This window comes from Parasteatoda tepidariorum, chromosome 9 (genome assembly GCF_982258835.1).
Source record: "Parasteatoda tepidariorum strain Cologne lab strain chromosome 9, Ptep-v5.0, whole genome shotgun sequence".
NCBI classification, from domain to species: Eukaryota; Metazoa; Arthropoda; class Arachnida; order Araneae; family Theridiidae; genus Parasteatoda; species Parasteatoda tepidariorum.
The window spans coordinates 105188611-105210252 of NC_141763.1; the positions used below are offsets into that span (position 1 = coordinate 105188611).

General features: G+C 32.4%; 1 protein-coding gene across 1 annotated transcript; it reads left to right on the forward strand.

Annotated features, from left to right (window-relative positions):
- The first annotated feature begins 7437 nt into the window (after nt 1-7437).
- Nucleotides 7438-16637, forward strand: LOC107447797 (uncharacterized). Its single transcript, XM_043053418.3, has 4 exons — nt 7438-7834; nt 10685-10828; nt 13961-16066; nt 16494-16637. The coding sequence occupies exons 1-4, from the start codon at nt 7642-7644 to the stop codon at nt 16625-16627; spliced, it is 2577 nt and encodes an 858-aa protein (XP_042909352.1). The 5' UTR covers nt 7438-7641; the 3' UTR covers nt 16628-16637.
- Nucleotides 16638-21642: the final 5005 nt, after the last annotated feature.

Here is a 21642-nt window from a genome sequence, read left to right on the forward strand (position 1 = left end):
GTAGAGGATCTTTGCTATTCGAGGAGTTGAGTTGTGGACGATAATGATGACGATGGAAAAGTGAAAGTGCAAGATGTTCATGAAGAAACAAACAAATTTAATGTAAAATTTGCAGTTTTCCGAGATATCAAATTATAATTTTTTTTTCGTTCCAATACGCTTTTGGAGAGGTTGAATGGATGATAATGAAGAAGTAAAAATACAAGATGATCGTGAAGTACTAAGTTGTTGCAAAGTTTACTGTTTTCTGAGATATTAAAATCCAAAATTTGGTGGTTCTAACACTTTTGGAGAGACACACATTCATCAAAGGAAAATTCTTAGCAAAAAAAACACTATTTTTCTCCAGGCAATCAGAGAGGCTCACACCAATGAAATTAAAAATTTGTTACTGTTGCATATTGCATTTAGTTGAATTGTATTGGTTCGAAGACGCGATATTAAGATGTCATATTTTCAGTTTGGGAGTTGATTGAGGGAAGTTTTATTAACAGGGTGATCAAAGGGGAAACGTTTGTGGTATTTCGAGTTGACCCAGAGGTTATTGAGTTCGCGATTTGAGTCTAAAGATGCTAAATATGACAAGTCTTCAAGGGAGATGAAAGGAATGGCTCGAGGGGAATTGGTGGTTTGTTTGGCCAGTTTATCCGCAGTTTCGTTGGGGGGAATGCTAACGTGTGCTGGTGTCCAGGCGATCGTAAGAGATTTCCTTTTTGCACTTGCTGAAACGATCTTGTTTTGTAAGAGGAGGATGCTGTGAGGGGATTTATGGGTAGCCGAGATGAGGGCAGTGATTGCGGACTTGATGTCCGATAAAATAACGTAATCACGATACTCGGTGGTGAATTTTGTGATTGCTAACCAAATCGCTAAAACTTCTCCGGTGAAAACTGAGTTAATAGGATGGATTTGAGAGATATAACATATGTTGCTCCTTGAATTAATTGCAGCAATGCCTGTGTTCGTATTGAATTTCGAGGCATTGATAGCCAGAATGGTAAAATCTTTCCAAAGGGTGTGGGGCGCTCCCTGATCGAGAGGGAGGATTTCGTTGGGATTTTTCGTAGTTTGATATGGAAGATTCTGTACATAAAGACAGAGGTTCAGGAGATCTGTGAGGAAAACAGGAATGTGAAAGGGGGTGATATTGAATTTACTTATGCGTTTTTAGGTGAAGATGTCCTGAAACTTGAGAAAAAGGTGGGGTTTCTTTTTAAGTCTAGTTAAATGGAATTTATGCAAAAAGCGATTCATTGGAGAGTGAGATCCAAAGGAACAGCGGCGGAGGTAGAATTTTTTTGTTGCTAAAAAAAGTCTGTGCGATATTGAGGTGGTGCCAGTTTCTTCGTGGAGGATATGAATTGGAGTCCAGCGAGGGAGGCTCATTGCTGCTTTGAGTCTAGGGCTGTAGATTGTTTCAACTACTCGGAGATTTGATTTTGGTGCAGAGAAGAGGATTGAGCCGCCATCTTCTAACATACTTCTGATTGTAGCATTTACAATCTGAATGAGGTGATTGGTTCGGAACCCCTACTGCGTGCTAGAGATGCAGTGGAATGCATAAATTTTTAAAAAAAATTTCTTTTTCAGGTATTGAGAATGACGGAGGAAAGAAATGTTTGCAGTGTAATAGATACCGAGAATTTTGATGGAATTTACTTGGGGAATTCATTCGTTAAAAATTGTTAACTGAATCGTAGGAGAGACGTTTGTTGGAGAAATTAATAGTTGCACTTTTTGAGGGGGAAATAGCCCTTTTCCACTCTGTGCACCAAGTTTGACTGGTGGTAAGGGCATCTTGGAGTTCAGCAATGACCCTGTCAAAAGATTTTGCAGCATAACAAATGTAGATGTCATCAGCGAACACAAGAATTTGAACTCCAGTGGGAAGGTTTTTGTGAATGTCTTTAAGATAAAACATAAAAAGAAGGGGGATAGGACACAGCCTTGCGTGAGCCCCTGGGGTTGCTGGAAATCTTTTGACCGGATGTTGCGCCAAGAGATGTAAAAGGTTCTATTCGAGAGAAACTTTTGTACTAAGACGCCGTTTTGCCGGATATGCCGGCCGAGAGAAGTTTGGTGAAGAGACCATCAATCCATACGTTGTAGTATGCGGAAACGAGATCGAGTGCAACGTAGACGATATATTTCCACCGTTCGCGTGCTTCTAGTATGTCATGGTAAAGTATTGAGCGAGTTGTATTACAGTCTCGAAAAGGGTGGAAGCCAGTGTGGGATGGAGAGACGATATTTTGTTGAAGGCTAAATTTAAGGAGTCTTTGCAGCAGCATACGTTCGTAGACTTTCGCGAAAGTAGAGGTGAGAGCAATCGGTCGATAACTGCGAATTTCTGATGGTTTTTTATCAAGTTTCCTGAGGGACATGAGGAATTTCTCGTTGAGATACTTTTTTAAGATTTTAAAAATGTTCTTTGAGGTCCCTAAATTGGGACAAATGTTGTCGTAATAAATTCTTTTTCTGCTTTTAATGTATTGGCGGAGTTGAGTGGAGTACTGTTTGTGTTTGAGCCACAGTATTGATGAGACTTGCTTTTTAGACTTCAGCAAAAATTTACGCTTTTGACCTAACAGAAACGCGCATTTTTGATCCCACCACGGAGTCGTGGGATGAGGGGAATATTTTTTAAATCGGGTATAATCTTTGACAACGGAATTGCAAATTTCTTCTGTGTTCCTTGTGCTGAAATTATTATTTGACAGAACTTGAGCGATTGCATTTTGTGCATTTTGCACATGAAGGTACGGGCGTGGTGAGCAAGAGTTGTTTAATGAAAATTTAACTTCAGTTAAAACTGGGAAATGGTCACTATCAAAAGGGTCTGGAAAGACTGAGAAGTAAGATTTCTGGAAAAATTCGGGGGAAACTTGAGTAAGATTTAGTAATGACTGTTGATGATGCGGACCGCTAAAATGGGTGGTAGTATTTGTATTCAGGATAGTAATATTATTTAACAGGATCCAGTCAACATAAATTTCAGCTGTCTGGGAGGCCGAGACCAAGCCGAATGCACGGTGTCGTACCTTAAAATCTCCGATGATAATGAAAGACTTTTGTATGTTGCAAAAAAAAAGAAATTCCAACCATTGTGCGGAATACATTCCGCCTGGTGAATAGATATTTACTACCGTAATTCTCCTGTTAGTATCCAGGATATTGACACCGAGTATCTCAATTCGGGAAGGGGGGAGATTATGGAAATCAACTCTTTGAAATGGTATAGGTTTTGAGATAGCTAAGAGAGTGCCATCTCTATGGTTAGGAGGGTCACGATCCTGTCGGAGGGTAAATTTACCCTTAAAATTTATCTGATCCTCTGATTGAAGAAAAGGTTCTTGGATGGTGATGATATCAGCCTCTGTGAAAATGTTTTGAACCAGCCAGTGGCGTTTATTTCTAAGACTTCTAGCATTCCATTGAATTATATTAAATATCGGAATTGAGATAGTTTATAAGAAATAAAGAAAATTTTTTTTAATAAGTCTCTCTAAACGTCTGGGACAGAGTGGGTAGTAAGAGTTTGTTTTTTAAAAAAAAATCATTTTCTAAGGGCTCAAGAGACAATTAATCATCATCGTTATTCAACGGTATTAGAGGCATTGATAAGGAGTTGTCCATATACATGCGCAGATCTTGGACTACAGGTTGGCCAGCTGTTGGGAGAGGTTTTGTAGTGAATTGCACATAAGTTGGGGGAGTGTTCGATTTCTTCTTTTTTTTTTGCCTGCTCTGGAGAGAAGTCGGAAGGGTGGGTTGAGATTTTGATTTCTGTAAATGCACCCTAGGGAATGGTGCTTCGTTGGATGTTTGCTATCGCTGGGATAAGTATATTATTTATAGAGGCCGTCAAATTCTCAATTTAGGCCACCAGTATAGAAACTTGCTTTGCGTGCGCAGGCATTCTCGACTAGTTCTCTGCATGGATCCCGTGAACTTGTTAAGTTCCGATTTTAACTCTGCTCGGGTAATGTATTCTCCTGGCACAGACAGAGTTATTTCTGCGTATGAGTTTTTGTTTAAATAAGCTATTCTTCCAGCTTCACACATCGAAACATGATGAGTAGACTTAATTCTGATTAGTTTTTTAAAGTTTGAAAATGCGGGCAATTCCGTTGAATTGGATTATGACTGCCGTTACAATTTCTGCAACACGGGTCCCTAGTGCAAGGGCCCTGATGTTCAAAAGATAGGCCTCCACAATTGTGGCATCCGGTTGGGGATTTACAGTATTTGTCGGGACGGCCAAAACCCCAACAGTTCTTGCAAAAAGTCACACTATCTTGGCAAAGTTTAGTTTCATAGTATTGTTTCCAGAGAAGGATTTTCTCTGGGACAACTGTACCTAAGATGTTGAATAGGATTGTGGTTGTCGGTTTCCCTTTTTTCAGAAACAGACGAATTTCTAGAGCCCGTGCCTTGTTTTCTAAATTGAGCTCCCGACTAATGTCCGAAACCGAGGTTTCAACAGGAAAGTTCCGGAGGATAAATTAGGTGGAAATACATTCTGGAAGACATTTAGCTGCTACAGGAATCTCTAATATTGTGTTTATCTTTAAGATGTGTTTCGCAGTTTCTAAGTCGTCCCATTGAATAAGGAGCGACCCGCCTTTTTGAATCTTATAATTTTAATTCCTTTGGTACAGAAGCAATCAAGTCCGCTTTCAGGCGTACCGGTGAGGTCTGTGGTATTGCACAAGATTTTTCTTTTGCTTCAATGCTAAACAATAAGTCTGCTGCGCTGTTGCTTTTGTCTTGAACCAGTATATCTTCTATGGGTTCCTTGGAGCATCACTGGTAATCTAAGAGATTGTTCATTTTGACCGGATGGCCCCCAAAAGGAAGAGAGTCAAAGTGGCTTACCCGTTTTTTGGTAATCTTGAAATAAGCAGGGCATTATTTATCACCTTGCTTTGAATTCATTGATGCTCCCCTGTCATCCAACACAAAAGTAGTGATACTCTGAAAAATTATAATAATTCGAACACAAACTTCAACGTGACCTTTCTTCAGTGAAGAATGCCAGACATCACCTCCTGAACAACATATTTTGAACATGAACTAAAAACAGTAGTTCTCCAAATAAAAAAAGTTTAAAAGACTTCATTCTAATGTAACCTCTTTTCTACTTCATATGCATTCCAAAACTGGTTCTCACTACAACGTTAGAGATCTACGGAATTCATGGAGAGATTCATGGGTACAAAGTACTAGCGATGGGTACAGAGTACTAGCTGTTCAAAGATCTTTAAACATGACATTTCGCTTTTCAATTAATCCATTAAAGTGAAAGTTTTGTACTTTTACTTCTTTTCTTGTAATTGTACTTTTCACAAGTGCATATGTATTTAAAAAACTGTTTTTAAAAACAATACAATAATTCTTAAATAACAATTGAAAATAGCTAAAAATCTAATTAAGTTCAATTAATTGAATTTTCATTTTTAAAAAATATTTTATCTCATGTATGAGTTTTTTCTTTTAAGTATGAGTGTTTTCTTTTTCCGAATATATTGATAAAAGCGTCGATTCTAAATTTTAAACACATATTTACAATGTAGAAAAAAGAAAACAATCTTCGGAAAATATTTATGTTTTTAAGATCACGTTAACCCTTTACACATTACAGACAGGTAAAAAAATCGTTTAATTTTCAAAGTAATTTCGATTGATTAAGAGTAATCCAATAAAAAGAAGAATCAGGAATTATAATTTGTTTTTTTTTTCTTCAGGAATTATAATTTTTATAATTTGTATTTAGTTTTTTTCCCATTTGAATAAAATTAATTTTATGTATTCCCTTTTAGAACTAAAGATAACTATTTACTAAAGATTTCTCGATATCATCGGTCACCAAACGGTGGCCCGTAGGACGAACGAAGCGAAGTTGTGAGTTGTAGTTTATTTACGTTGCACTAGAGCTGCACAATGAGCTATTGGCGACGATCTGGGAAACATCCTTGATGGTGATCCGTAGACATGCCATCACAATTTTGATCCTCTGCAGAGGGGATGGCACCCCCGCTTGGCGAAGCTGTGAAGTCACACGGATTGAATATTATTACTTTTATTGTAATTATTAGGTAAACTTTAGTAAATAGTTGTTAGACTTTTCCTTCTCATCCTTATTCGTGATATTTAATGTTATGATTCATCGAAACTATGCAGTATGTGATAATTTTTGAATTTGACACCTTGAATGAGTTTTTAATTAATAAAATTTTTATTAATCACTGAAGAACGTTGATTTTGTTTTGGAAGAAGACTTTCAAAAATCCACCCACTCTAATAAGTTAGAGAATTTTTTTATTGTTCTATACAACATGAAAAAGATAATGATTTAAAACTATTTTTTTCATATTTCTTATTGTTTCACTCTCTTATTAGATTAAAAACTCATATGATGGAATCCTTAAGTTCATAAAGATAACATGGAAATTTTTTAACTTACATCAACAAGAAATAATTGAATTTTATAACAGTATTTACTATTAAAATAAATATCTTCCATTTATTTGACAATATTTAATCGGTACACTTATTTAAAACCTTTTCTTACTATTCTCTATTATTATTGCGCTTATTATTTTGATTATTACTGCAAACTAAAGGGCTTAAGCATAAAAGCTGTGTCATCATTTTATGTTGAACATGCTTAAAACGGAATTATTGAAAGTTTTATAATTATTCGACAGAAAATGAATTATATTTATAATAAGTTATCCGTGTTCAATATATATTTGTAATGAAAACAAAATTGTAAGGCATTGATAGGCATTTATTTTTCACATTATTATTAAATAACCTCCTTGGGGAAAATTTTTTAACGAGTTTTTATAGTGACAAAAAAATTAAACTGGAATTTTTTTTATAAAATGCAAATGAAAATGTAATAGAGACCAAGCAAAATTATTAGGCTTAAATTTTATCCCAATTGAATCAGGAAATAAATCTGTGTTATTAGAATAAAAGATTTTGCAATATTTTATTTGAAATTTTTTTTTCATTTTGATTATCTATACAAACTATAGCATAGCAATTGTGGGAGTAAATGTACGAAGCTAGCTGGGAGTGTCGTCCCGTGGTTTTATCCATTAATTGTTTTCAAACACTTATTTGAAGGAAGAAAAAAACATTTGCTAAACATAACATTTAGTTACTCAGTCTTTTAGACTATGATGGAAACTAGTGATATTTATATTCAAATAACATTTTGTTCCATTCAAACTTATGTATCAAAAACAATTTGTCCAATATTTGTATCGTTTTAAAAATTCATAAGCTGAATGAAATGTTTATTATGAACATAAATCATCTCGATACATCTGCAAAGAAAATTTATGAAACAATTGAGAAATAAAAGCTCTAACGATAATCGATATTATAATATTTATTTACGACCTTCTGAACAGACGATGCCATGATCCTATTCATTCGGCATTTACGTTTTGCCACACATGACAACTTTTAAATCATTTCACCGAACATTCGAAACTCTTCTCTCTCCTTTTATCTCAGTATTTTTAAAATGTTTCTTATAAGACAACATTACAGAGAATACAATAGTTTCTTATGAATTTAATTTAAAAAAATTATCGCTTTTAATGAATTTTTAGTAAAATTATAATGAAAGCTTTGGGTTACAATAGTCGAACTAGTTGGATAGCCCTTCTTGCTTGTACTGTTATCGGATTTTTTATCGTTTTGCCAATGCGTCTGTCTGGATTGTTTTATGTCATTATCATAGACAGATATAGAACAGATAGAGAGCTTGCAACCCTTCCTATTGTTATCTTTGGAATATTGAGAACTCTTACAGGTAAGATTTTTATTTTTCAATAAAAAAAAGCGACATTTTCTTGCTTAACCTCCTGTGATCCAAGCCTTAAATAAAAAAAATGCTATTTTTAACTTAGAAATGTGCTCCTTAGAAGACAATAAAATCTCATAAATGTTGAAATAAGTTATTATTCCTTTTAAAAAAAATTCGATTAACTAAACTTAATAAACGTTCATGAGTCATTTTTAAATATATCCTAAAAATGATACATTTTAATTCTTGCATTCTTTTTTCCTTTTACATATTGTAGAATATATGTCATATTTTGGTCGTGAAACAAATTCCGCTTAACTCAAATAATTAGATATGCTATGAAGCTTTCGAAAGGTTATTTCCTTTGTTTTTAATGATTTTTCATCGTCATGAAAAGCTTTGACCAACGAGGGTACATTTAATTATATTTTGTTTTTCAATTTCATTATTTTTATAACTCCAAAGAAGAGGAATTGTGAATGGATAGATGTAAATGCAAATTAACTCTATTATTAAAGGTTGCAAGAAAATATTGAGTACCGTCAATCACTTTGAGACTCTTTTCGTTCTTTTCACTTACTTTATGAAAGATCTATTAAATGGCTTTTTAACGTCCAAATTCAGTTTTAGCCAATTGACAAAGCATAGCAAATTAGACTTCACAATTAATTTTATTTAAAATTATTTTTAGATATTTTCTTCGTGTAATTTTTAAAATTTTGGCGAAAAGTAGACCCTGCTTAGGACTTCTTTAGAACACTCACTTATTTTAATGGTATTTGAATAGAATTCACTTCACGGTTATTGCAACTTCTTGTAGAAGAATCTGCAAATGAAATTAAATCACTATTTAGCACCAACAACAAAAATTGTTTCACAAACTATTAAAAGTAACATTTTATATTTATAAAATCATGACAAAAACTCTTGTTCTGTTTCTATGGCGTTTGAATGCTAAACTTTTCATTCTTATTTTTAATCCTCAAGAGTATTAAAAGAATCCATTTGCTCTTATTTTCTTGATATCAGCTCACTCGTAAACCAGCTTGTAATCGAGTTGAATCTAGTTTGTTATCGAGCTTGATCTTATGGGTTATTTTTAAGGAAGCTTTAAAATGTGAGAAGTTAAACAATTAACATCACTTGGAAAAAATGACTAAGCGTAATATTTTGACCTTATTCTCTCTCAATGGCATGGCAAGTTTGGAGGTAAACAATTTACTTATCGAAACAAAGCAGTCTTAAAACACGTGGACATTTAGTAACAACAAATAGACATTTAAGCATTAGCGTTTTTTAAGCTTCTCTTATGAAAATCATTATTAATTTTAAAAAAAAAACTAATGAAACCAAATAAATGCGATGTTGTTCTATATTATGAAACTAATTGTTCATTTGCCATAATCACTAGACACATTTTTTAAAAATTGTTTTGAAAGTATCTTAAAAGTGAATAGTTGTTCTTAAAAAGCAGTGTCAGTTCCTTTAAATTTATGATAGTAATATAAAATTGACTTTGTTCGAATTTTGATTTTTAAAAACCACTTCATCATTTAGTGATCTGAATATAAACAAATCATCAGTAAAGTAACATCTGTAATATACCCAACCAGCCCGACCCCAAAGTACGGGTGGTTATGCTTAAAAAAAGTAAAGAAAAGTGATCGTTTAACAGTTAAATTTGGTTTAATATAGAAAAAGTGCACTTTCTTAAACACGCTTTTCTAATTGTGTCCATTTTCTTAAAAATTCATTTTGATCTGCGATCATTTTGTTAAAATGTTTTACAATGGCAAAATTTTTAAATTTCTAAAACTATTAAAATAGGTTACAAATTATTTTTAAGCACAAAAATATCCATACGCCTTGTTTTGTTTGTTCAGAACAAAAATTAACGAATTTTTTCAAATCGAGCGAAAAAAATCATGGTCGACGTTATCTAATACACAACTTGAAATATTTCGTATTACTAATCCTATTCTTAATGGCTCTTTCCGTTTAGTAATAAACTTATATTTTTTGCCTAATATCTCAAATGCATTCACAATTATCCACGTTCACTCGATTCATTTCGGGTTTTTCCCATCTTAAAAGGCGTAAGCTGTACCAACGTGATACTTGTAGAAGCATAATAATCTGTTTTACGTATTGTTACAGTTTTGATACACTAATACAAAAGTATGAACCAGGGACACGTTACCTATTTGAAATGCAACCAATTGGTCACCAGAATTAAAATGGTCTGAGCCTTTCTGAACTATGCATTTTGAGCTTTGCCCATTTTCTTAAATAAGCAATTTAAGCGTTGTACATTTTCTTAAACGCGGTTTTTGAACTGTGTCCGAAATAAAAAGAGTTCACTAACAAGTGCTTTTAAAAACATAGTTGGAGTACTGTGTAGTTATTAGATGCTAATCGATATTTATGAGGTTTTAATATTAATAAAATAAGCAAGAGGAAATTTACAAGAACGCATTTTTAGACTAAATTTGGTTTTATTCAGATTTTACGAATTTTTTTAATAATTACCAAAAATTTAAATAACCAATTTAATGACTTCTTAAAATATGCATTTTTTTCAGAAAGAAAATAAAATATTACTAAATAGGTGTACAATTAAATTTCTTATGCACCATTAAAAATAAAGAAAAGTATTCAAATTTTAATTTGAAAAAAAAATACTGAGATTTGTTCCAAATGAATGATAAATAAACTTATTTTCATGATTTAAAAAATTGCTTATAGTTTGAAAATGTTAGCAAGCCTCTATCTTATAATGTTTCTAAATAAGTCAATAATTTTGACCTTTTGAATTGCATTATTGAAAGTCAGCTGCAATCTAATTATTACTTTCAGGTCCCTTCACCGGTTATTTAGGACAAGTATTTGGATTTCAAGCAGTCACCATGATTGGTTGTTTACTATCAGCTTTAGGTATTGGATTTTGCTATTTTGCAGAAGATATCATAGCTGTAGCAAGTTCTCTCGGCCTCATATACGGTATGTATTATACTTTCTGAATTATTGTTGGTTGCAACTTGAATAAAATGATTAGTCTTCTAATTAAACCTTAGTATTGTAAAATCGACATTAAAAAAAACGACTCAGCATCATATTAAAAAAAGATTTAACTACGGGAGAAAACCTAAATAAAAATGTCTTTTTCATCTATTAAAATTTTAATTTCAGGGAAAACTAAGGTTTCAAATGCAGAAAAAAAATTTAATGTATCTAAATGTAATCTATGTAATCTATGGCCTGATCACTCATGATTTGGCAGTTAGTAAATAATCCTGATATACATATATATATATATATGCAAATTCTTCAATATTTCATCGAAATGTTTTTTCAGCTCTCTTTTCTCTAAACTTTTAAAATACAGATTCGGTATAGCGTTCTCTTCATGACGTCACAAATTTTCAGTAATATACAGAATATTTCAGAAAGTTTATGCTTGCACTAAAATGTTAGTCTAAATTACTGAATACAGCGTGTCAGGTAATGATTTACACTAAATGTTAATGTTTATTTAAAAGTATCTTAAGCAAATTTTCAAATAATTGCGAGAATATTACGACCTGTAAAATCTTTACTAATTTTTCTAATGAACACTTTTAGCCCTAATTCAGAGCTCCAGAAAAGTTGCCAAACTGCGGGTCCCAACTCCTTTTGCTGATATTTTGGCCCATTCCTATAAGAAGGATAATTTCAGGAATTCCTAGATCTTATGAAGTAATGAACACAAACTCTTGTCTTAAAGATGGCCATCTTTGTATGCTAAGATACTGTTAGAAAGTTAGAAAAATGTACATTTGGCCCAATCTCGAGAGGCTTGTTGAAAGATCTTGTTAAAAGATCAATGTTTTGTTTATTTCTGTAATCAAAAAATTTGTATATTACCTTAAAAATATAACTTTCAAGCTGAGTTTGTGACAAAAATGTTTGGTTGTGAACCTCAGTCATATTTATCCCTATCATTTTAGAAATATGTAACTTGTAAAATGGAGTCAAGTATAAGTGAAACTGATTTTTTTAAAAACTTGATATATAGGGTGCAGTCTAAAAGTTTTTTTTTGCAAAAACGACCCGACTGGATAAAACAGTAAACTTTTCATTTTGTAATGTAGATAAATTAAGTGTTAATCGAGCTTAAATTTTAATTTTTACTCGATCTATGGTTAACATAACGCTTTAATTTTTGATCGAGCGTAGATATTTTCCTCATTCAAGCCTCATCTTGTTCTGAATTCAAACAAACACCGGTTCTGAAGCAAATGAAGACTTTTTCTCCTTCCTCAGACATACATGAAACAGAGCTCGTTAAGTAATTTCACAGGTTGTACCTCTCTCCTATCTTCGGAGATCATGTCAATATGAGAAAAATGTTATATTCAAAGCGAAACAGTTAAGATGCTCACCACATATTTCAATTGTGTATCCCTTGTGTTTTTTTAGACACATGCAAAATTATGAATAAAAAACCCGTTTAAGTAACTAAAAAAGCACTCTTTTTGCCCTCGTAACTTGGCCTTCACTTGGCAATCAAATAAGTATGATTATTCATACTTATTTGATTTTTAGTAACATGCAAGCCTTCTGATGTGCAATAGAAAAATCCACGTCAGCTTGGAAAATTTAAATTTAAGATATTTATAAATGTGGTATTTTTATACAATACATGTTATATTTTAGATACATATTAAAAATCTTTTTCAAAAATCAATTTGTTTTATCAGTTTTCAAAAACGTCTGTACAATACTGACAAACTTTTTCCACGTCGTTTTTTCATTTGCATGTTAGTGTAGCGTAACTACCACTAGTAATGTGGCGTAACTACTACTATAAATATTAAATACCAATGCACTACTATATAAGACGTGTTAATTTGATTCTACCAAGAGGTACCTTTTGATAGATGACGGTTGACATACACAATTAATTAAATTCCCTTAGTAGTAATAGGCATAATACACTCCGAAAAAGTGATTATTTGGGATATCCAATAATTAGATTTCCACGTAATATATAGAAATTAACTAGTTAACACAACTTAAATAGGCTAATTAACCAGTGCAGGTGTTTTCCTATAAGTATCGATATTAGACGCAAAATGTATTTTCCTTAAGAAAACAAACTTTATTGTTAGATTATCACATCCTGAAATCTCAAATATCTTTTTTGGTTGTTGCTGGAAAATAAAAACTCGAAAGATCTGTCCAAAATCTTACATTGTTAGAATTCTAATCTTAGTATTGAGTTTTCTTCTGCTAAAATCATTCTACTATGTTCTTTTCTACCGAACTTGATTTCTGGGAACCATTCCATATTTTAAAATTTAGAAAAAAATATAATAATTTTGTTAATGATCTTCCTAGCATTCCACCATTTCTCAATGTTTGGAAATCTTTTTTTTAATATGTTACATTCTGGGGTTCAAGCCATACCCCTTTAACCAGTTTCTTATTGACCTTTTTTTTATTATTTTGTTCAAACTTGTCCCGCTATCTTTCTAAGTTTAAACCACTTAGGGCGTGTTTTCCTCTTTACTTCTCGCTATCAGTTGATGTTTAGGTCCTAAGGAAAGTTCTTGTACTTAGAATTAGAAGCATAGTCTGTCACTTTCTATACTTTCATTCGGACTTTACTGATGATGATTTTTTTTAAAATTTTTGCTTTGTGCTACTCTTATTTAGTTCTTAATTATGAATTCTCTTGTTTAAAAAATTAAAATAAGGAGTTTCAAATTCAATTCTTTCTATATTTATTAGATTTAATAATAAAATGTCATAAATAACTGTTGAAGATTATTTAGTGACTGAATTTTTATTTGGATAAACTTTCTTTATGAATGGGCTCAGATTTTTACTCACGGCTATCACGATGTTAGTTTTAGCTATTTCAGCAAAAGTAAGAATAGTATTCACAAATTCTTACTGCATTCGGTCTCCGAACTTCATATCTTGAGGTAAATAATCAGAATGTGTGAAAATTATAATTGATTTCGTTATTAAATGGGTATCACCATTTATCTTAAAGCAATTTATGGTACTTTACTATCGGAAATATGATAAAAAGTTATTTTCTCAATGTATAATTGTATAAAATAATTTATTAAGCAAAGTTTACAGGTTTTGGTCTGTCGTTTGGAAATACTCTAGTTCCGAATATCTTGAAGCTTCACTTCAGCAAAGACATCAATCTAATCAATGGACTTTACTTGACTGGGTCTTGTTTAGGAGCTGTAATCATGTCACCAATCATCCAGTATCTTTCGAAATCGTATGGGGATTCAGGGATGTTTCTGATTTTGTCTGGAATAGTTTTGAATTGTGTGCCAGCCGCATTACTTTTAAAAAATCCTAATAATATAGAAGAGGAGGAGTTGGAAGTTGGAAATCAATTAGATAAAAAAATGGAAGATATTTTCCATCAAAACCTTGCATTTGTTGGCGACAGCAAAACAGAAGTGGACACTGAAATATATGCTAATTTGCAAAGAAATAATGATTTAATGTTCAAGAATCATGAAAGCTGTATGAATGAATTAAATAATGGAGGAAATATTCATAAAAATAAGGAGTTTTCTGTTGCAGCTAAACCAAATATTGTATCAGCTACTACCGTGAAAGATAAAGGCATTCTTCATAGAAAAGAAAATAATTTTCAACACAATTTTGCAGTGGACATGGAAGTTGATGATATTAACAATAAGATCAACAAACATTGCCAACCTGTCAGTAATGTGGAGAATTGTGACGAAAACGAACAAGAAAAAGATAAATTAAGTTCAGAGTTCTCAAAAAAGATTAGACAAAATAACATAAGCTTAACTTTTCTTGACGATATAAAAACTTTTGAAAAGAAAATAATTAGCATGAATAATCATAACTCATTTGTTGATCATGGTAAATATGGAACTAGGAAAGTAGCAATCATAAATGATGTAGAGTGTAATGATAATACTGAAGTTGAATCAGGAAAAGATCTGAACAAATACGAAGATTCACGAACTAATGAATTTCAGGATACAATAATAAAAAATGAATCCAAGCCAAATTCATTGGATTACGATGCATGCAAGACATCGCAATTTTCTTTACGTGATAGTGAAATCAAAGATGAAACAGAAGATTCGAAAGCTGATGAGTCAGAAGACGTGTTACGAAAAAATTTCAAAAGTTCTACGGATCATCACGAAACAAATGTAGTTCAATTCTCTCTAAGTTGCAATGAAATGGGTGATTCCGAATGTGCAATCAAGATAAAACACAATCAAGTGTCATTAAATCTTATCAGATCAAGTAATGTTCAACTCGAAGATAAAACTGACGAATCTCATATTGATATGCCAGAATGCGCTGTTAAAAATAATTCTAAGAGTGATTCATTTAATACTTCTCGACATAGCGTGGTACAATTCGCTTTAGGAGAGAGTGAAATCAAGGTTGAAACCAGGGATTCTCGAATTGAAGAGCCACAAGAAGTAAAAAATAATAAGCCTAAACGTGATTCAGTGGAACTGGTGAGAACCAGCACTGTTCAATTCTCCTTACCTAATACACAAATTGGCGAATGCCAAACCCACAATTCCTCCGACACCGATTGTAGTAAGAATTCTAAAAGTGTGACATCAAAAAGAATCAGATTTGAAGAATCCACTAGAGTTAAAGGCAGAACATCATTATCGAAATATTTTAGATATGCCAGATCATTCTCTGTGGTAGAAGCAACGGCATTTGACTACTACAAGAAGAGTCAACCAACAAATAAGTTGGCTCGGTTATTTACCGATGCCACCTTTTATCTTATAATGATTGTTCAAAGTTCTCACGCCTTTATAACAACTTTGAACTGGACTATAATCATTGATTACGCCAGAGACAGAGGTATTTCGTCCAATAAATCTCTTCTTTTTATTATGTTCCTTCCTGTTTCGGAAATTTTGGGCAACTTGAGTTTGAATTGGATTACGGATCGTGGTTTCATGACAAGAATAAATTTCTCTATGATTTGCTATCTTTTAACAGGAATTGACGTTTTGTACATTAGCTGGGCTGATAACTTTATGCAAATCATGATAGGCATCATTCTATTTGGAGTATTGTCGGGAGCTCTTCTAACAACATTTCCCGGAATAATTTTTGAGTTTGTGGATAGAGACTTGCAAAACATGGCGATGGCTTCACGTTATGTATTCTACACATTTCTCTGCTTGTCTAAGTCACCTGTTGTAGGTAAGAAATTTTATTTGCTGTTTTCAGCAAGCAGTGATCATTTGTTTTTACTTCATTTTAGTTATATGTTTATACTATAGTTATATATTTTTTCTATAGTTATATATAAAATAGTTATATATTTATATTTTAGTTAAAAAATAGTGCAGTATGGTTAAATTTCAACTGACTGTACATTGAATATTGTATAATCATAGATTTGTTCAAGTTTCTGTTATTTAAATTAAGGCTAGTAGGAAATTAATGGTTATTTATCTTAGAATCTTGTAAAAATTCATATCTCAATCCAGAGATGAGAATGATTAATCTGAAGTTGCTACCTTTAAAATTTTAGAGGAGTGTCATAATAATGATCCATAGGAATGACTCACATTAACAATTTAAATAAATGATAGTTTCAGTAATTCATTTATTTTCTCTTATACAGGATACTTCAGAGGCACGTTGGGGTCATATACTTATATCTACTACATTTTAGCAGGATTATGTACAGTTTGTGCATTCTTTACAAAGCTTACTCCTGTTTTAGTTTCCTTTAGACAAAGAAATAAAGAGATTTAATGAGTGTAGATTTTTTTTGTTACGTTGTATTTCAACATTCTGTACAAGATTATACACTGGTTATCATAAATTAAGGAAAAATCACAAAAATAGCGATAACTCTTTCAAAAGTAAGCCAAACCGTGCAAAACTTGCATATGTTGTCCACTAAGAGTAGCTGAGTAAAATTGCAATATGCAAATTAGTGGCGCTGCACTCGGCTTACGTCATCTGCCTGGAGCATAAAAGTCCAAGTTTGAGAGAAAGCACACAAATTTTACTGTGATTGCGACATTGAAAATCTGAGATAGCCAATTCGTAATAATGACCTCTAGGCATCATTTGCCTGAAGAACTACGATGGAGAGCCATCGGGAGACTAGAGGCAGGGCAGAGTCAATCAGAAGTGGCCAGATGGCTAAATGTGAGTCCATCTGTGGTTCATAGACTTTGGAGGCAATTTCAAACCACAGATTCGGCATCTAGGAGGTTCAGTCAAGGACGGCCAACTGTTACGACCAGTGCCGATGACCGATATTTGACATTAAGTGCACGCAGGAATAGAACCGCTACTCCGACACATCTTAGATCCTCTCTTGCTGCAGCCACCGGAAGGTTGGTGTCAACGTCAACTGTGCGCAGAAGGCTCCACGAAGGTGGTCTGTATGCGAGACGACCAGCCATTTGCGTGCCGCTCACATCACGCCATAGGAGAGACCGTTTGCAGTGGGCCCGACAACATGTCCACTGGACGTCAGATCAATGGAGGCCTGTTCTCTTTACGGATGAGTCCAGGTTTAGTCTAGAAAGTGACAGTAGACGTTATTTGATATGGAGAGAACCTGGGACCCGTTATCATCCATCAAACATCCGTGAAAGAGATGCATACGGAAGAGGCAGTGTCTGTGTTTGGGGAGGCATATCCTTAGGAGGGCGCACATACCTCCATGTCTTTCCAAGGGGAACCGTGAATGCTCAGGTTTATCGAGACAACATCCTTGATGCTTATGTGCGCCCATATGCCGGGGCAATTGGTGATTGCTTCCTGTTACAGGACGATAATGCAAGACCACACAGAGCTCGCATTGTTGATGATTATCTTCAACAGGAAACAATTACTCGCATGGAGTGGCCAGCTCGATCCCCGGACTTGAATCCTATCGAGCACGTTTGGGATGCTCTAGGGAGGCGTGTATCTGCCATCAATCCACCCCCTCAGACCCTTGCCACGCTTGCAACTGCTTTACAAGAGCAATGGATCTCACTTCCTATTGAACTGATAGACCGCATAATTGAAAGCATCACACATCGCTGTTTGTGCTGTATTGCTTCTAGAGGCAATCATATTCCATATTAAAGGTACTTTTTCTATTGCAAACCGATACTTCCAATTTGTTTATTTTATACATGTGCTAATTTCTATACTACTATTAATGTCTGATAATTTCTTTTTATGTTGTTTAATACCTTACTATGTGTTGTATATTGTGGGTAAGTTTCATAAAATTCCATGTGTAATTTCTTGAGTTATCGCGATTTTTGTGAATTTTCCTTAATTTATGATAACCAGTGTAAATATAACAAATTACCCGACTGGAAAGCAGACATGATTCTGCAAAAAACAGTGTGCAATAAAAATATCCTTAAAATGAAGAACAAAACATGGAACACAGTAATAAACACGGCAGCGTCATCAGTAGGGCATTTCTATACCATCAGTTCAGGAGCAGTTTATTTAGTTGGTTCAAAGTACAGTAGTGGTATAGTTTCTGGAACATGGTTTATAAGTTTGAAAATTGGAATGTTTATTGTCCAAAAATGTTTACATAAGACTGGCCTACAGAGTTATGATAAAGTGATTACATTCAAATCTCTGTAATATTTAGTGTCTAATATAGAATCCATTTTCAGTTAAAATAAGTAATTTTCCCAACACAAATGCGGAAAAAGGCTTATGTCTCACTCTGCTAAAGATAAGGGAGTAATTTTTTCTTACAGAATTTTTATGATATATCCAATAAAAAATTTGAATTTATTGATAGAACTATTCCAAGCTATAAGGATTATATGCAACGTGTATGATTCAAAAACTATAATTTTCATATATAAAATCAGAAATTGCCCTAAATTACTAGTATTATCAAATTAATTTTCATTTAATTTGACTTAACACAAAGAAAACAATGCCTCACGTATCTAAATGACAATCTTGGATACGTAAAAATCTTTCTCAGTAAAAAAGAGTCAAAAAGTGCACTTCTTATTCATAGAGCATTAATAAATTCTAAACTTTTTGTCCTATAAACTTTAGGTTGTTTTTACTTCATTCAGCGTAACAAAATATGTTAGAAATAATACCTAATTTATCTAGATAGAAATATTTTAGTTCTCTCTCTCGAAAAAGTGGAATTTTTATTTAAAATCTATATTAACATGCTATTACTTAAAATCCAATTTTTTTTATTCGTCTCAGTCTAACCTAAATACCTTAAGTTTTAAATAACAAAGAATTGGTGGCTACGAAAATCAAAATGTGGAACATGGTAGAATGTTTCTCGTTATTTTTTCTGATCTAAGCTATTTGTTTTTAATCTCTTTTTTGGTTTGCAGGCCTGTGTAATTATTAGAATGCTTATGAAATTTTTCTCAAAATATAAGCAAATAAAATTATTTGACTTCCGTGTACGCAATTTATAAAACAGTTACAATTGTTAATTCATTTTAATTTGCTCAATTTTATATCACTCATCAAAAGTATGCTATTTGATTTATTTAAAGCTACAATTCGTCAAGTGAGCTTATATAGCTCAAGATGCCTGTTTATTTGAATCGGCAGAGTTGAAAATGCGAATTTACGAGCATGGACTTAACTATTTTTTAAAAAAATAATTAACATAGCATTTGAGCATAAGAGTTTTTCAAACTTCTCTTTTGAAAATTGTATTTAAGGTAAAAGAAAAAAAGCTATATTAATGTAACCAAATAAAATCATAATGTAATGTCATCCCTTGGAGAAAAATAATAATTTTTTTAGTCATTTTTGAAAAAATATTAAACGTAATGATGTCTTGGGATCTTTAAAATTATGACGGTGATATTAATTTACGTTGTATGAATTTTTGATTTTTAGAAGCACTTTCATAATTTAGTCATCTGAATGCGAAGAGAATTACTAGTAAAGTTACTAGTTAAAGTGTAATATATCTATCCAACTTGATCCCTAAGTCCGAGATTTTCCCCCGGAATAATTATGCTTAGTATTAAAAAAAATAGGAAAATTAGGTACGAAATTTTCACTTAATCGTTAAATTTGGTTGAATATTGAAGCGATGCATTTTCTGTTGGGTTGATTTTTTAACGGACAAATTTTTGAAGAAACAAAACAGACGATAGATAAATTCAAAAATGTGTAAAATAAACATATATTCATCACCAAGAGGATAAACCCTGTCCAGGCGATTAAGAATAGAAATGCATAATAAATCTATAAAAGCAAACATGAAAACCAAATGCAAATTTTTAAATATATATATTTAGCTGAGACTAGTTTCTTAAACACAAGCCTTTTGAAAATGCTTTTAAGCAGGTATATTGAACTATGTCCAGAATTACAAGCTCTCCGAAGATTTAATTTATTAGCTCAATGAAGAAATGACTAGTGGTTCGTGATCGATGGTTTGGCCAATCACATATGTAATCAATTTTATTTTATTAACATAATAATGAAAAATAAAACTTCATCTCATTTTTTAACCAGTCACAATAATTCCTAAAAGCAGAGGAGGCTTTAAAAGAAAGTACATATCTGTTATAAAAATATTTGCTGTCTCAATGCATCTTTATGTACGGGGGATAACATTTTACATGGCTATTTCCTTTCTTATAAGAGGTGTGATTTTAACAACTGAAACGTTTTTATTTGAATCAGTGTAAGTTACTATCTGTACCATCTTCAGAGGCACATGTATGACCTCCTTCAGTTGTAAGGCATAATAGATTATTGCAACCGCCATTATTCATGGAACATGGGAAATCTGAAATAAAAATAATTTGTTATTGAAACTTTTTTCTTAAGAAGCTCTACTGTTGTCTGAATGCATTCAATTCCATGGTATGATCTTAAAAATAAGTTTTCTTTATCCTTTTGATTTTTTCGATCAATCTAATGAGTTTATTGCATGAACATTACGCAAAACAAAAGAGAATAACTTAATAACTCATAAACTAATGTAATTAGATTCGAACTTAATGATTCGAGGAACTAACATGAAATTTTATAAAATATTTGTACAAACGATTTATAAATTACAAAACTAGGCACATAAGTGTAATTTCTCTGAAAAAAGGTTAATATTTTTAAAATTGTTCCTTTAAATATAGGGCTATATTTGTAAAATGTGGTCTGTATAGTCCAGGAAGAACAGTTCTCGGAAATTTGCTGCCTTTAATGCTTATTTCGTTTTTTTAAAACAATAAATCGTTTCAAAAATTGCGCATTTTTATTTTTTGAACTATTGACCCGTTCAAATTCTGCTACATCTTTGTGCTGCTATCTATGAAGAAAAAACACGTTAATAAAAAATTATTTGAAAAATTAAAGTAACAAGGCAATTAATAGGAAGAAAATTAATAGAAAATGATGAAATAATTTTTTTAAATTAAATTTTAAAAAAACATTCAAATAGGTAATTGCAGAGTTTAAATTAGAGACTTAAATTAGGAATAAACCACCGATAATTGGTACTCCTTCCAGACGGGGACTATTGTTAAATCAGAGTCTGCATACATGGATAGAAAACCGTTCATAGACTTCATCCTTCATTAATATATTTTTTCATAACAGTAAAGCCTGCGAATTACCACCATTTATCGATCGTGGCTTTCCATACTTTAAAAAAAAGAAACATTATGGTAATAGTAGTAGAAATTAAACTGCTTATTCCCTGGACAATTAAAATTGAATAATTAAAGTTATTTTATAAAGGCTACAATTTATTTAGAATTTTACGTAATAAATTAATTAATGCAATACGAAAG

Coding starts and splice junctions, on each gene's coding strand:
- LOC107447797 (XM_043053418.3), top strand. CDS start 7,642: ATGAAAGCTTTGGGTTACAATAGTCGAACTAGTTGGATAGCCCTTCTT. Junction 7,835..10,684: donor AATATTGAGAACTCTTACAG/GTAAGATTTTTA, acceptor TATTACTTTCAG/GTCCCTTCACCGGTTATTTA. Junction 10,829..13,960: donor TTCTCTCGGCCTCATATACG/GTATGTATTATA, acceptor CAAAGTTTACAG/GTTTTGGTCTGTCGTTTGGA.